General features: G+C 52.1%; 1 protein-coding gene across 1 annotated transcript; it reads right to left on the reverse strand.

The window, feature by feature from the left end:
- Positions 1 to 5,709: 5,709 nt before the first annotated feature.
- LOC144250500 (sialic acid-binding Ig-like lectin 13) lies at positions 5,710 to 13,035 on the reverse strand. Its single transcript, XM_077793332.1, has 8 exons — positions 12,561 to 13,035; positions 12,102 to 12,374; positions 11,837 to 11,884; positions 10,689 to 10,950; positions 10,291 to 10,380; positions 9,892 to 9,959; positions 8,554 to 8,638; positions 5,710 to 5,851 (listed from the first exon to the last, which is right to left on the reverse strand). Exons 1-8 carry the CDS (start codon positions 13,033 to 13,035, stop codon positions 5,710 to 5,712), a joined length of 1,443 nt encoding a protein of 480 aa, XP_077649458.1.
- Positions 13,036 to 13,737: the final 702 nt, after the last annotated feature.

A 13,737-nucleotide genomic window follows, 5' to 3' on the forward strand; every position in this document is an offset into this window, starting at 1 on the left:
GGCGCTCAGTCACAGAAATGGGTGTGTCTTGCTACAGCCCCATGGGTGAAGCGATGCTCACCCGTGCCTTTGTAATATAACCTCTTGCCCTGTTTAGGATAGAGTCTTCCATGGAAGAAAGGTCTTTAAGCCATGGAGACAAAATTGACAAATGCTGGCTCCTAAGGGGACTCCAATTTAAATATTAAAGAAAGTTAGTGAAGTTGAAAGTTCTCTCCAGAAGTTAAGCATGCTGAGGATTGCAGAGTATTGTGGGCAGAATTGTAGAAAGTAAGTGAATTAGACAAAAGGAAAATCTGTGACATTAAAATTTTTTAATATTGGGGTATCATTGTAGAGACTCTAAATAAATATAGTTATTAAGATGATTGATGGGGGTTGGGAATGTGGCTCAAGCGGTGGCACGCTCACCTGGCATGCGTGAGGCCCGGGTTCGATCTTCAGCACCACATACCAACAAAGATGTTGTGTCCGCCAATAACTAAAAGATAAAATATTTTTTTTAAATTCTCTCTCTCTCTCTCTCTCTCTCTCTCTCTCTCTCTCTCTCTCTCACTCTCTCTCTCTCCCTCTCTCCCTCTTTAAAAAAAGAAAAAAAAAGATGATTGATGGGCTATGTTGTTGAGTTGAGTCCTCTCCATGGAAAGCGCGCTTTTGTGGATTTTTAAAAATTGTTTTTATAAATCTTTATAAAAGATTTTTTGGGGGCTAGGATTGTTGCTCAGCGGTAGAGTGCTTGCCTAGCATGGGCAGAACCTGAGTTCGATCCTCAGCATCACATAAAAAAATTTAAAAAAGGAGATTTTTTGGCCTTTATGTTCTAGAAGTTTGCGCTAGGAGAGTGAGAAAAAGGGAGAGAAAATGTGATGTTTAGCTGGAGAGAAATAAGTTTCAATTTTCTATTGTTTTTGTCAATTCTCAGAAAGTATGTACGGACCTTTTTACTACATGATTGTCCTATGAATCAGAATGGCTGTAACTCAGCTGCTGGGGACAAGAGACTTTAGCTGCTGCTTGCCGCTCGATATTGGGGCCTAGCCCCTGCGGCCAGCAGTGCTTTTAACCCTTGAATTACTTGACCTAAATGCCAACACAGACTAACTTAAGATCTGATGGTAATGCTATCGTTCGCTGCTAAAAAACCTTTGGAGCACCCACGTGCCACAGAAAAAAGTGCAGGATGTATAGGAGCTGCAACCGCAGGTCGCAGACAGAACAAGCGGCTACCGCAGTAGGATCTTGGCCAGGCGCTGAAAATGCAGACAAAATCAAACAAAATGCAATCGGCTAGGAAAACTTGGGGAGCTTTTGCCCCGAAAATGGGCAGCGGACTCCATGTTGTTTACATCACCATGGTAACCATGGGGTGCCTGGCCGGAAGAGCAGGCTTCCTGGTCCCACCTCCCACACTTTCGCAGGCTTCCGATTGGTTCTTCCACAGTCACTCAGACGGGACTTCTAGTCCCGCCTTCCAGCCACTAACCTGTACTACTGTGTTTCAGATTTCTACTGGAGCTGCTCAGAGCCTGTATTTTTTTTTTTTTTTTTTTAAAGAGAGAGTGAGAGAGAGAGAGAGAGAGAGAGAGAGAGAATTTTTAATATTTATTTTTTAGTTCTCGGCGGACACAACATCTTTGTTGGTATGTGGTGCTGAGGATCGAACCCGGGCCACAAGCATGCCAGGCGAGCGCGCTACCGCTTGAGCCACATCCCCAGCCCCTCAGAGCCTGTATTTTTAAGAATGCGTACCTGTAAATGCTAACGAAAGATATCTTTTTCAGACAAAATTTAATTCCACAGGTTTCTATGTTGCAGCCCTAAGTTTAAGTGAGTTCTGAGTTAAATAACCTGCCTTTTCTCTATAGTTGTGTTAGTAAATAATGTTCTATTGATGAGAGATATCAAACATGCTTCTTTATATTTTACTTTTAATTTTGGAAGTTATGAGGATGCATTTGCTCGCCACAGGAACAAGCCGGCAAAGTTCCTGTGATGACCAAAAAATCCTTATTCTCATTCCTAACTATAAAAAAATAAATATGTATACTCAAGGATTTTATTTCAATTACATCAAGTGACAGTCACATAGAAGAGTGCACTCCTAGTTAAAAATAAATTAAAATGGATCCAAATATTTTAAAACCACGTGGTTACATAAAGTTAATACAATTATAAGTTATGTTCTTATTCTTAATATAAATATTTTTAGATATTTAGATAACCAATATTTGTTAATCTATAAAATAATTAGCACATGCCTAATTGATTAGTTAATATATATTTGCCTAATTGTTTTTCTTCAACAAAAAACCCATAATTTATGTTTTATATTTACATTTATCAGATACTCTGCCTTTTTAGTTACAGATATTTGAGATAAATGTGTTTACTATAAATTTGCTTTTAAGTGAAAATACAATCTAATTTCTAATTCTCAAAGTTACTGTTCAAACTCAAAGATGATAAATAATTATAATTATGTCTACAAAATTTCTAAGGATTTTAACTATATTTTCATTGATATTTCTTATCAAAGTATAATAATTTGTTTATAGATTCTAAGGTTTTCAGAAATTGTTCCAAAGTATAACCAAAAAAATTTTTCTAAAAGAAAAAGATGCTTCAACAAAGAAAAAGCACACATGGATCCTAAAAAGAAGAAAAAAATCATCTTTGGGTAAAACAGGTCTTTATATTGATTTTCCTAAATAAAAAAGATTTTTATATTGTTATCTAAACAGATGATGTAAAAAGTTAGAACAATTAAAAAAGAGATTTATATATACTAAACTGACTATAATTAATTTAAGGGTATTTCAAGTTATTTTCCTAATTTAACTATACTAATGTGAGCTAAGATTTTTGTCCATATTTTGACATGATAAACACCTATTAAAATGTAAGTTTATTTCTTTAAAGAAAGATCCTTATTGCCTAAAATTCTTACTGTTTAAGACAAAGATTAATTTTGGTAAATAAATTCACATTGTTGATTAAACATTAAGCATATTGAACTACTAACTTAAATCCTGATTTTAACAATTGTCCTTAGAGACTAAAATTGATTGATTCTAAGACACTGAGATACTAATTTTTTACATATTTTGTTTGTTAGATAATTATTAAAAAACATTTTATTAAGACTAAGGTTCTCCAGGGCTGGGGATGTGGCTCAGCGGTAGCGCGCTCGCCTGGCATGCGTGCGGCCCGGGTTCGATCCTCAGCACCACATACCAACAAAGATGTTGTGACCGCCGAGAACTAAAAAATAAATATTAAAAATTTAAAAAAAAAAAAAAAAAAAAAAAAAGACTAAGGTTCTCCAAATTAAAGTTATATATTAATTTAAAACAATAAAGGTTACAAACTCAAAAAAATTCATTGATATTATATAAGTTCTCTGACTAGATCTATTGTCCATAAAAAATATAGTAAGATTTATACACTGCTCCCTACAGAAAAAATAACCTTAATCATAGTTTTTAAAGGCAATTAAGAGATACCTATTTAAAGGATAATATTCTAAAATATAGAGATTTTGAGACCTTCTCTCAAAAAGATTGAGGATTCTTTCTAAATTGTTAGGATGAATCGACTAGTCTATATTAAAAACTTTTAATAATCAATGAAAGGTAAATCTATTCTTAGTCATTTAAATACTTGTACTATTTTCTATAACTTAAACTAATAATACTATGACTTATGCCAAGCCTTTACTCAATTTTATTAAATAAGGAAAAGGGGGAATACAGGATCCCAGAGAGACACTAGATTTTACAAAATACTTTAAAAGTTTTTTCTTAAATTGTGATATTGAGAGTCTTAATGTTACTGAACATGATTCAGTAAATTAAATCAGATATCAAAGAGAGTTTAAACCAGTCATCATGATAATGGCTGAGAAACCTGGCCCAGGAAGGTCAATTTCCAGCTACAGAGCTTATAGCCATGCAGCTTCACGAGCTTGTCAGGTAAATAAAAATTATGAAAAGACTTGTATGGACCCATTTCCCAGGTCCACCTTTAATGTGTCTTGCAGTGAGGACTGGAAAGTCCACCCATGAAACTAAATTAATTGTCCTGACTGTAATGGTCAGTTATACCTGTATATTGATTCTATGGTAAAGAGACTGTCTGGAAGTATCTTTTGAGAAAAAGACAGTGTTGAGTCATGGGGATTTCATGGTCAAAAATGTAGAACTGGGTGTCTTGGTTATTACCTTTGGCAGGAGGTATAGATGTGTGTGTGTGTGTATATATAGATTGTTGGTAAGTGAAAACTCATTTTGATTCCTCTGTTTCTGGGTTTTCACTAAAAGCAAGGTCACTAGCAGCTAAGACTCTCACAGATGTGATTCTACAGGTCAGAAGTGCAGAGGTTTCAGGTGTGTTTACAGAGCAGAGGGGCTGGCGGTGCCCAGGAGACAGCTGCCTACAGCCCAGAACCTTCAGGCCACTCCCTGAAGCCAAGCTGGGACGTCCGTTTCCCGGATGAGGCTTGGGTTTTCTTCCAGAGGAGGAAGGTGCCTGGAGATGAGAGTGGGTGCAGGTTCTCAGCCCTGGTCCTCTTCCTCCTCCTCCCCTGCTCTAGCCTGCTGCTGCAGGTGACACCAGGGAGGAGCAGCTGCGTGGTCACCGACAGGCATTCCTGCTCAGATGAGCTGTGGCCAGCTGGGCCAGGCCTGTGGCACAGTGCCTCATGAGGCAGTGAGGGCGAGGCTGGAGTGCAGGCAGAGGCTGCAGGAGGCTGAGGCTCCCTGAAGAGGGAGGCAGCAGGGGAGGGACATCCCACCTTCAGAGGGACACCAGCACTCACAGGTGACAGGAAATGGCCTAACAACACCAGGAACAAGGGTCCGTCCAGGGAAGACAAGGGCCTCCCTGGTGTTACTCCTCCTGGGGACTAAGGACAGAGGGACCTGGCGGAGTGTAGAGCGGGCAGTAGGGGAGCAGGCAGGCCTCTGCTCTCTTCTTCACTGAAAAGCTCAAGTGACCGCTGTGGGATCAAAGGCTCAGCTTAGAATGCAGCACTGTTTCAGGGCCGTGGCAGGCATCTCCATGGCAGGACCCTGGAACCTGGTCCTGGCCCTCTTGGCCCTGTCTCATGGACAGCAGTGGAGGTGGGCGGCCTTCCTCCTGAGCTGGCTGGACCCAGGAGGACTCCGCTCTGGAGATGTGAGCACAAGGTAGACAGAGCTTCCCACCCTGTGTCCTAGGGCCCAGTCTGCACGGTCTCCAAGGAGTGGGGCAGGACAGCCAGGGTCTCTTGGTGGCCAGCTTAGTGCCTGCATCCCACAGAGCCCAGGCCTCTGGGGACCCCCAGACCTGAGACTAGGACTCTCAAGGTTGTCACAGGAGGGGACAAAGATATTCCATTTGTTTGGGGAAGGGAGCGTCTGTCAGGAGTCCAGCTGCAGAGAAGCAGGGACCTCAGGGATTCAGGATGCGCAGCGGCCCTGTGGGGTGGAGCCTCACACTGGGCCTGGCCCCTGCCTGGGCTCCTCCTGCTCACCCTGGTCCTGACTCCCTCTGGGCACTTTGCTTTTCCAGGAGAGAAAGGAGGGGCAGCTGGGGTCACTCCTGTCCAGGGCTCTGTGCTCTCCGGTGCCACCTGGCACACACAGGGTTGAGGAGACCCCAGGTCCGATGTGTGGTGTGAGATCAGGGGGAGCCAGGTCTTAGGAGAGCTCCTCTGACTTGGAAGTGGCTCTAGAGCTTGGTGGCAGCAGTGGCCACACTGCCCACCTCTGGGGGAGTGCTGGCAGTCCCCAACTTGGGGATCTCACCTGCGCCATCTCCCCCATAGCAGGCAGACACGCTGGGAGAGTCGTCAATGTCCAGCTGTTGCACTCTCAGGACAGGGAACACTGAAGTTGGGTCTGGACACTGTGGGCACCACCTTCCTCTGTGCCCCGTGGGCGGGAGCTGCAGGACCTGCGAGGACCCCCAGGTCTCCCGCTGCACTTCTAGGGGTAAGGACTCGCCCTTGCTTGCCTCAGGCCTCCGGTCAGCCCTGAGGGGAGCCATGTGGGCCCAGCCCGCCTCCCAGGTGCTGCTGTGAGTCCAAGCTCGGCCCTGGGTCGTCTCCTCCATGGCTCTGGGTCCTTGCAGCCCCGGCCTTGCCCATTTTGAAATGCGGTTTGTCCCTTTGTTGCTGAGTGTGGCTTTTTAAAAACTGGGATCATTTCTTTTGGTAACCGATTTTGTTTTGTCTTGAGAGTCCTCGATGCATTCTGGAGACCTGACATTCCCCTATATTCTGGTGTTTTCTCCCAGAGTGTAACTTGTTTTCTTATCCATTTAGTGGTCTTTTGCAGGAGAGCAGGCTCCTGTGCCCTGACATCTGAGCTTCTCCTGAGACCATACGGTGACAGGGTGGGGGGGCTGAGCAAGGCCAGGACAGGGGCAAGGTCTGTGGAGCTCAGGCAGCTGGGAGGGCTGAAGGACCCTGGCCTCAACCCCGGAAGCTGAAGATGGTCCCCTGCAGACGAGATTCAGCTACGGACCCTGAGCAGCAGGGACCATCCCGGAGCATCCAGCAGGCCCCTGAGTCCTGTCCGAGGGTCTCTCTGTGGGAGAGGAGGTGCCTGTTCCAGGGGAGGACGCCGGGCACCCACAGAGGCAGAGACCGGGGTGCGGCAGCCGGGGGGCCAGGCTGAGGACCTGGGAGAAGCAGGGGGTGCACCCCCCTGAGGGTCTCTGCAGGGAGGGACGCCTTCGGGACACTTATATTTGGGCCCAGGGACACTGATTTCAGATTTCTGGCCTCTAGAACTTTGAGAGAGTGAAAATCTCTTTGCTGGAGACATCAGCTTGATGCAGTTTGTTTCTGGGGCCACCAGAGAAGGATGGGGCCGGGCTTCACAGGCAGCTGAGGGGACAGCAGAGAAGGACCTGGGCCGAGGCCTCCTCCCCCATGGCCTGCAGCTGTGTTGAAGGCTCTTGGTCTCCCTTGGCCACCTCCCTTCTTCCAGTTTTTGCTGGAACTTTCCCAGTGGAGCCCCACGACTCCATGAAAACTGCTGTCGTCCATGACCTTAGACCCAAGGTCAGGCCCTGGACCTGTCAACACTGCTGGAGGAAGACGGGGTGCAGCTCCGTGACCTTGGCCTTGGCAATGATCTATTTTTTTTGCTATGACCCCAAAAGCACAGATAAGAAAAGCTGAAATAGAGAAATGACATTGCAGCAAGATGGACAGCTCTGCCCAGCCAAGAAGGTGATGACTGAGACGATGAGCTGACCTTGGAGAGGAGAGGACACTCAAGGGCAAGGGCCTATGGTCCAAAATGCACAGGCCAAGGGCGCCCCAGGGGACAAGGTCAGTGATGTGCACACATTTCACAGCAAGAAAACAAAGGACCCAATTAGAAAGGGTCAAAGACCTCAATGGACATTTCTCCAAAGGAGTTACACATGGCCAGCAGTTATATTTAAAAACACACCAAGCCACTGATCATCAGGAAATGCAAATCAGACACACAATGGGAGTCTCCATGCCCCCTTGTGTCAAAAAGAGGAAAGTATTGGCAAAGACACAGGGAAAAGAAGCCTCTCTGTGGGTGTCCGTCAGCAGAGCCGCCATGTGGAGGAGCACAGCCCCAACCCTGAGAGAAGGACCCGCCCAGCACCCATCAGTCCCACTGTGGGGGTCAGTGACCACAGCAAAGAAATGAGCTTGTCGGGCTGCAGTGGTGGCTCAGGGACAGAGCTCTTGCACAGCACGTGGGGACCCTGGTTTTGATCGCCAGCACCACATAAGAATAAAACAAAACAAAGTTATAAAACATGTTAAAAGAAATGAGGCTGTCAAAGAGAGACCTGCAGCCCTCGTCCATCGCTGCACTGTCCACAAGAGCCAAGGTATGGGACCACCCACATGTCCACCAGCAGGCAGTTGTATGTGACAAAGGGATGCACACACACACACACACACACACACATACACAAAGCATGATCTTACACAACCTTGGAAAAGAAGGAAATCCTACCATTTTCAAAAGTCACACGAGCGTGGACAACAAGACGTTAAGTGAAATAAGCCAAAATAGAAGGACTAATATCCCATCTGTCATTTTATGTGGAATGTGACAAATTCTCATCCAAATGTAAGACTACAGGGTGGTGGCAGGGCTGGGGTGGGCTAGGAGAGAGGAGGGTCCAAGGGCACAGAGCTGCACCTGGGAGGAATGAGTCCCGGGGTCGAGGGCGCCCAGGGGACAAGGTCAGTGTGACGTGCAGCGTATTTCAGCACAGCCAAGAGAGCTCCTTCCCATCTCCCAGGACAGAGCAACAGGACAGACACTGCGGGGCACAGAGCATCTTCCCACAGCACAGGGTGTGCCAGGTGGAGCGCAGAGGGGCTGTTGGGTTGAGGGCGCTCACCTGGGAGTCCCTGTGCTCAGCCCTCCACGCTGTAGGGAGTGTCACAGCTCAGTGCTGCACACAGTGAGCAGATGTCACCTCTGTCTGTCCATAAGAAAGTGACATTAGTGATGGTAACAAGAGAGCACAGCGGTGAATATTCACAAGAGCCGCGATGTGCATGAATACACATTAGTTTTGCTGGTCAGTTGGACCTCATTGAGATGGAAATATTTCTTGACCATGTCGAAGGCGTCCACACGAATGATCAGAACTAACAGAAAAAGCGGCTGTCGTGAACGTCAACAATGACAACTGTGTTTGCTCGACACCAGCCCAGGGTACCCACTGTTCCCAGTGACACTGTTCCTGGTGAGACCCACAGGCTGGATTCTCTCTGTCCCCAGGGTGCAGCCAGCTCCCTTCCCAGGATCCCTCATGGGTCCAGGGCGCGTCTCAGAACCCACCTCCCCCCACAGCCCTGCTCCTCTGTGCACCAGGCCACGCCCTTCAGTTGTCAGGGAAGCATTCTGCATTGTCCTGCCCTTCTCCCCACTGACCACACCCCTGGACACTCTGACCTTCCGGCTCTTCCCAGCGCGTCCTCCCCACACCCCGCCTGGTCCTGTCTCCCCAGCTCCTCAGGAGGCTGCGTGGCCCCTTCCCTTCTCTGGGCACCCAGGACCCACTCTGGCCGCTCCTGACCAGGGCAGCTCAGGGACCTGCTATAAAGTCAGCTGCACCCAGGCCCTGCTGTCCTCATAGGCCCTGGGTCCTGGCCTCAGCCTGCAGGGCCCTCCGCACCCTGCCACCATGGCTTCCGCCTCCTTCTCCCTAACACTCCACAGAGAACAGCGAGTGCCACTGTCTCTGAGCCAGGGCTCCCTGCTCCTGTACCCCTGTCCCAGGTCCCTTCCTCAGGGAACCCCAGCCTGTCTCCCCGTCCCCCCTGGCTTTGCCCAAACACCACCCAAGTCTCGGACCCCAGCAGCCTGGCCCTGAGGGTGTGGGGGTCTGCAGAGGAGGGAGGATGGCTCTGGGGAGAGTCCACGGCACGGCCCTGGGAGGCCCTCTCCTCCAGGGTCCCCTGTTCCCCTGTCACCGTCCATGGAGGGGACACGCAGCTGATCATGCCGTGGAGGAAGTGGGCACATGCTGGACACTGGTGCTGGGGACAGATGGCAGGAGCTGAGGCCGATGCAGGGAGCAAGGGGGACGAGGACCAGGAGTGTCCAGGGGTAGGGTGGACAGACATCAAGGAGGCCAGACTTAGGAGGAAAGAAAGGCCAGGTGGTGACTAGGGCTCCAGGGAGGTGACGCAAGGTTGAGGTGGGGACCCACCTGGCTCTGCTGTGGACAGGAGCCCTTGAGCCAGGTTCAGAGTGGCCCAGCAGGAGGGGTGGGCTTCAGGACGGAGACAGGCAGCTCACCTGCAGCCATGGGGAGGTGGCCAACGTGGGAAATGATGGGGAGGGTTCCCTGGGCAAGTGGGAGGCTGAGCCACTGCATCACTGACCTGGGACTAACTGGTGGCATCATTTCCACACTCCACGCCCACTGTAGGCCTCACTGCCCTCTTCCTGTGTGATGTCACTCTGAGGGAAGAGAACAGGACCTTCAGCTGGACAGCCTGGTACAAGGGGCAGTGGTCGCTGCCCTGTGCCCTGTCAGGGGCTGGAGGTGGCTGAGGGAGACAGATAAGGCCTGGCCTGAAGACCTCCTTGATGAGACCTGCTCCCCCATGTTGGGCCAGAACTGGGGACAGACAGCGATGGCCCATGGCCCAGGCAGAGTCCTCAGCACCCACTAGCCCCTGCCAGGCACCAGTGCCCTTGACCACTTTGACTCCCCTTTGCTGGACTCTGGGATTCAGTGCCAGGTGCCTGCCCTGCCCACACCTCCTCTCCACCCCTGAGCAGCACTGACCTGAGCAAGATGAGGCAGAGGCCGAGGAGCAGGATCTTGACAGTCACCTCCCCGATGGCCACCAGGAACACCTGGGCCATGGGCCCTGACCTCCCTGCAGAAAAATGGACGAGGCCAGGGTCACCTGCTAATCCACAACCCGAGTCCCTCCTCCCACCTGAGGCCATGGACATGGCTCCTCAGGCCTCCTCCATCCCTAGTGTGGGGCCATCAGCCCAGGCCTCCCCCAGGCCCTGACTGCCCAGCAGCTGGACCCCAAGCACTGTCCAGCCTCACAGCTGACTTGAAGCTGAGCAGAGGACCCTCATGCCCCCTGCTAGGCACGTTGGCATTTGCTCAGAGGCCTGGGACCTGCAGGTCCTTCCTGGGCTGGGGTCAGGTGAGCTGACCCAGGACACTCAATCTGCAGTGACAGGCTCAGGGAGATGTGCTGGGAGCCCAGAGGGTTCTGCGCATGGCAGATGAATTCCCCTCCACCCCTGAGGTGCTCTGCAGACAGCTCCAGCACCCCAGGGTCCATGGTCTGCGAGGGACACAGAGTCAGGTTCCCCCAGGACCAGCTCAGCCTGGCAGGGGGACGGCTGTCGACAATACAGAGCAGACGCAGAGATTGACCCTCCAGGACGGAAAGAGATGAGCCATTCCCCAGGGTTGTGGATGCTGTGGAGAAAGAGACAGAGGGTCAGAGTGACAAAGAGAGCAAAGGAAAGAGAACCCTGGAGTCCAGAGAGGGGACCCCCCACACTCATGGACTGAATGAAGCACAGGAAAACACACCCTTGACCTGTGCCCAGGAACATGGCCACGTTGATGTTCCTGTGACGGATGTGTTTTCCTGCACCTCCTTCAGCTACATTGACTCAAGCTCTTGAACCAGAACATGTGGCACAGCTGTATTCTGTGCTCAGGAGCTGAGCTCACTGACGTGCACACCCAGCTGTGGACGGAGGCTCAGGACCATCCACTGCCCACTCCTGTGGGCTGAATGGACTCAGTGCTGGTTGGCAGAGGACGCCCACAGAACAGAGTACATCTGGGCAGTGGGACACCCTCACCACTGAGAATGAGGACCCTGAGTGCTACTGACATGCAGTGACCTCTCAGTCCTCAGGTGGACAGTCCAAGGCTCAGCGCAGCCTGAATAGACAGTGGTCACTTCTGCAAGGGACCTAGGCTCTGGGGACAGACTGCTGGGCGTGTTCTGCGTGTGCCCTGGACTGTGCCTCCTCCCACAAGCACTTACAGCAAAGCTGTTGGGGAATAAGAAGAGGAGGCTGGAGGCAGGTCCAGGAGGAGGCTGGGAGGGGGCCTGGGAGCCCAGTTCTGCTGTGAGAGTGTCACCCTGTCCCTGTGGGGGTGAGGGGCAGGTGCTGGAGTCCAGGGAGCCTGGGAGGGTGGGGACAGGAGCTCAAGGCACATGAGGAGCTTAGGTGGGGAGGGGTCAATGGGTTCCCTAATCAGGGGCTCTGTCACCAGGGTGAGGGGACCCAGCCCTGCCCTGAGCTGAACAGGCCCTGCCCCCAGCCCCAGCGAGGCCCCTCCCTACCTGGGCCAGCTCCTGGGGACACAGTGACACTCAGGTTCTGTGGAGAGTCTGGGGCAGGGGGACACGCAGACCTGTCAGTGGGCGGCTGGGGACATCAGCCTCTGTCCCAAGAGCCTCATGGTGGGGAGGGGTGGAGGCTGCATCCTCCTGGCCCAGCCCCCACATGATTTCAGGACCCAGCACACAGTGTCCAGGGTCTGGCCCTCTCCCTCTCCCTCAGGGACCAGCCCCATCAGAGACCCAGGTGTCCCAGCCCAGCTCTCACATGAGACGTTCAGGTGGACGGTCTTTGTCCTGGTCACACGGGCCCCAGGCAGGGTCACCTGGCAGGTGAGGTTGGTGCCATGGTCCTGAGGCCGCGGGGTGAGGGTGAGCACCGAGGAGTGGGTGATGTTGGGGCCCAGGGAGGACACAGAGGGCCCTACCCAGGAGAAGGTGGGGGGCGTCCCCTGCTCACAGGCCCAGGGCACAGAGCAGGTCAGGTTGCTGGGACGGCCAGACTCCAGGGTCCCAGGGACGAGGATGTCAGGGGTCAGGGCTGGTGAGCAGAGGGGGACAGGCAGGGTCAGGAGGGAGGGTGGGAGGTGGGGCCCTGAGAGAAGCTCAGGCTCTGACCCAGCTGCTCCCTGAGCCCCCAATGCTTGACCCCAGCTCCCCCAGGGCAGGGTCCCACCCAGCCCTGTCCTGTGACCTCCCTGAGGCTGCCCCAGAACTGGAGTCTTACCTGTCACATGCACTGAGACCTTGTTGTTATAATAATTCCACTTAAACTTTCCTTTCTCAACCCGAAATAAGTAGCAGCCACTGTCACTGCGCTTGGCATCTCTGATGCTCAGGGAACAGTTGTTGGTTCCTGGGTCCCCGAGGAGGTGGAATCTGCCCTGGGTCTCCTCCTGCACTCTCCGAGTAGAGTTGTTTGTGGCCACAGGACAGCCGTGGTGTACATTGTCCCCTGCATGGAACCAGTAGACAGAGACGTTGCCAGTCTCTGAGCCGCGGTAGGAGAAGCTGCAGGGCACCAGGACACACAGACCCTCCTGCACTGTCACAGACTTGGGCACATCCACACTGTGTTCTGGATCCCAAGGGGAGGGCCTCTGGGGAAGCTGAGGGTCATTACAGGGCACCCTCCTCAGCCCCACTGCACAGGCCCCCTCCACTGCCCACAGCAGGGACAGCAGCAGCAGCAGCCGCAGCATCGGGAGGCAGAGGGTCCTGGCTCCTGGGACTGAGCAGAGCAGCGAGAGCCTGCGGAGGGGAAGCTGCAGGACCCACGGAAGCTGGGGAGGGGCCGAGCCTGGGCGGTTCTCAGAAGAGGAACCTCAGACCCGCTCACCACTGCAGTCCATCTGCTCTGTGCTGAGGAGGGACACCCCACAGCCAGAGACCCAGAGGCCTGCAGAGAGGGGCAAAGGAGAGAGGAGACCAGGCCCTGCCCCGTCTTGGGTGCTTCCCTGGAACACTCAGTCGGGACCAGGACCCTGGGGACACTGGGAGTCTGTGACACTGGTGGGGTTCTGAGTCCTCCCACTCTGAGGGGCTTTTCTGTGTGTACTGGTCACCCCAGGAGCTGGCCAACTCCTGCCTGGACCTGGGGCCACACTCATCTCATTCCGTGGAGTGGTCAGTCCTGCAGGAGGGACTCTGTAGGGCCATGTCTGAGCACAAGAAAGGCCGAGGGACACAGCCAGCCAGACACTCTGTGCAAACCCCAGGCGCTCCCTGCCCTGCTGGTGAGGCCACAAGAGGCTGCCCCTGGTCCCCACCTGGGGCGCCCCACGCAGGAGCTCAGGCCTCAGCTGCCTGCCCCAGACCCCAGGTGCTGGGGAGTCGGCCACCTGCCTTGGTAGCATGAGGGGGGGTTCAATAGGGCACAGAGCTGTCCCAGTGTCCAGGGCAGA

This window comes from Urocitellus parryii, chromosome 15 (genome assembly GCF_045843805.1).
Source record: "Urocitellus parryii isolate mUroPar1 chromosome 15, mUroPar1.hap1, whole genome shotgun sequence".
NCBI classification, from domain to species: Eukaryota; Metazoa; Chordata; class Mammalia; order Rodentia; family Sciuridae; genus Urocitellus; species Urocitellus parryii.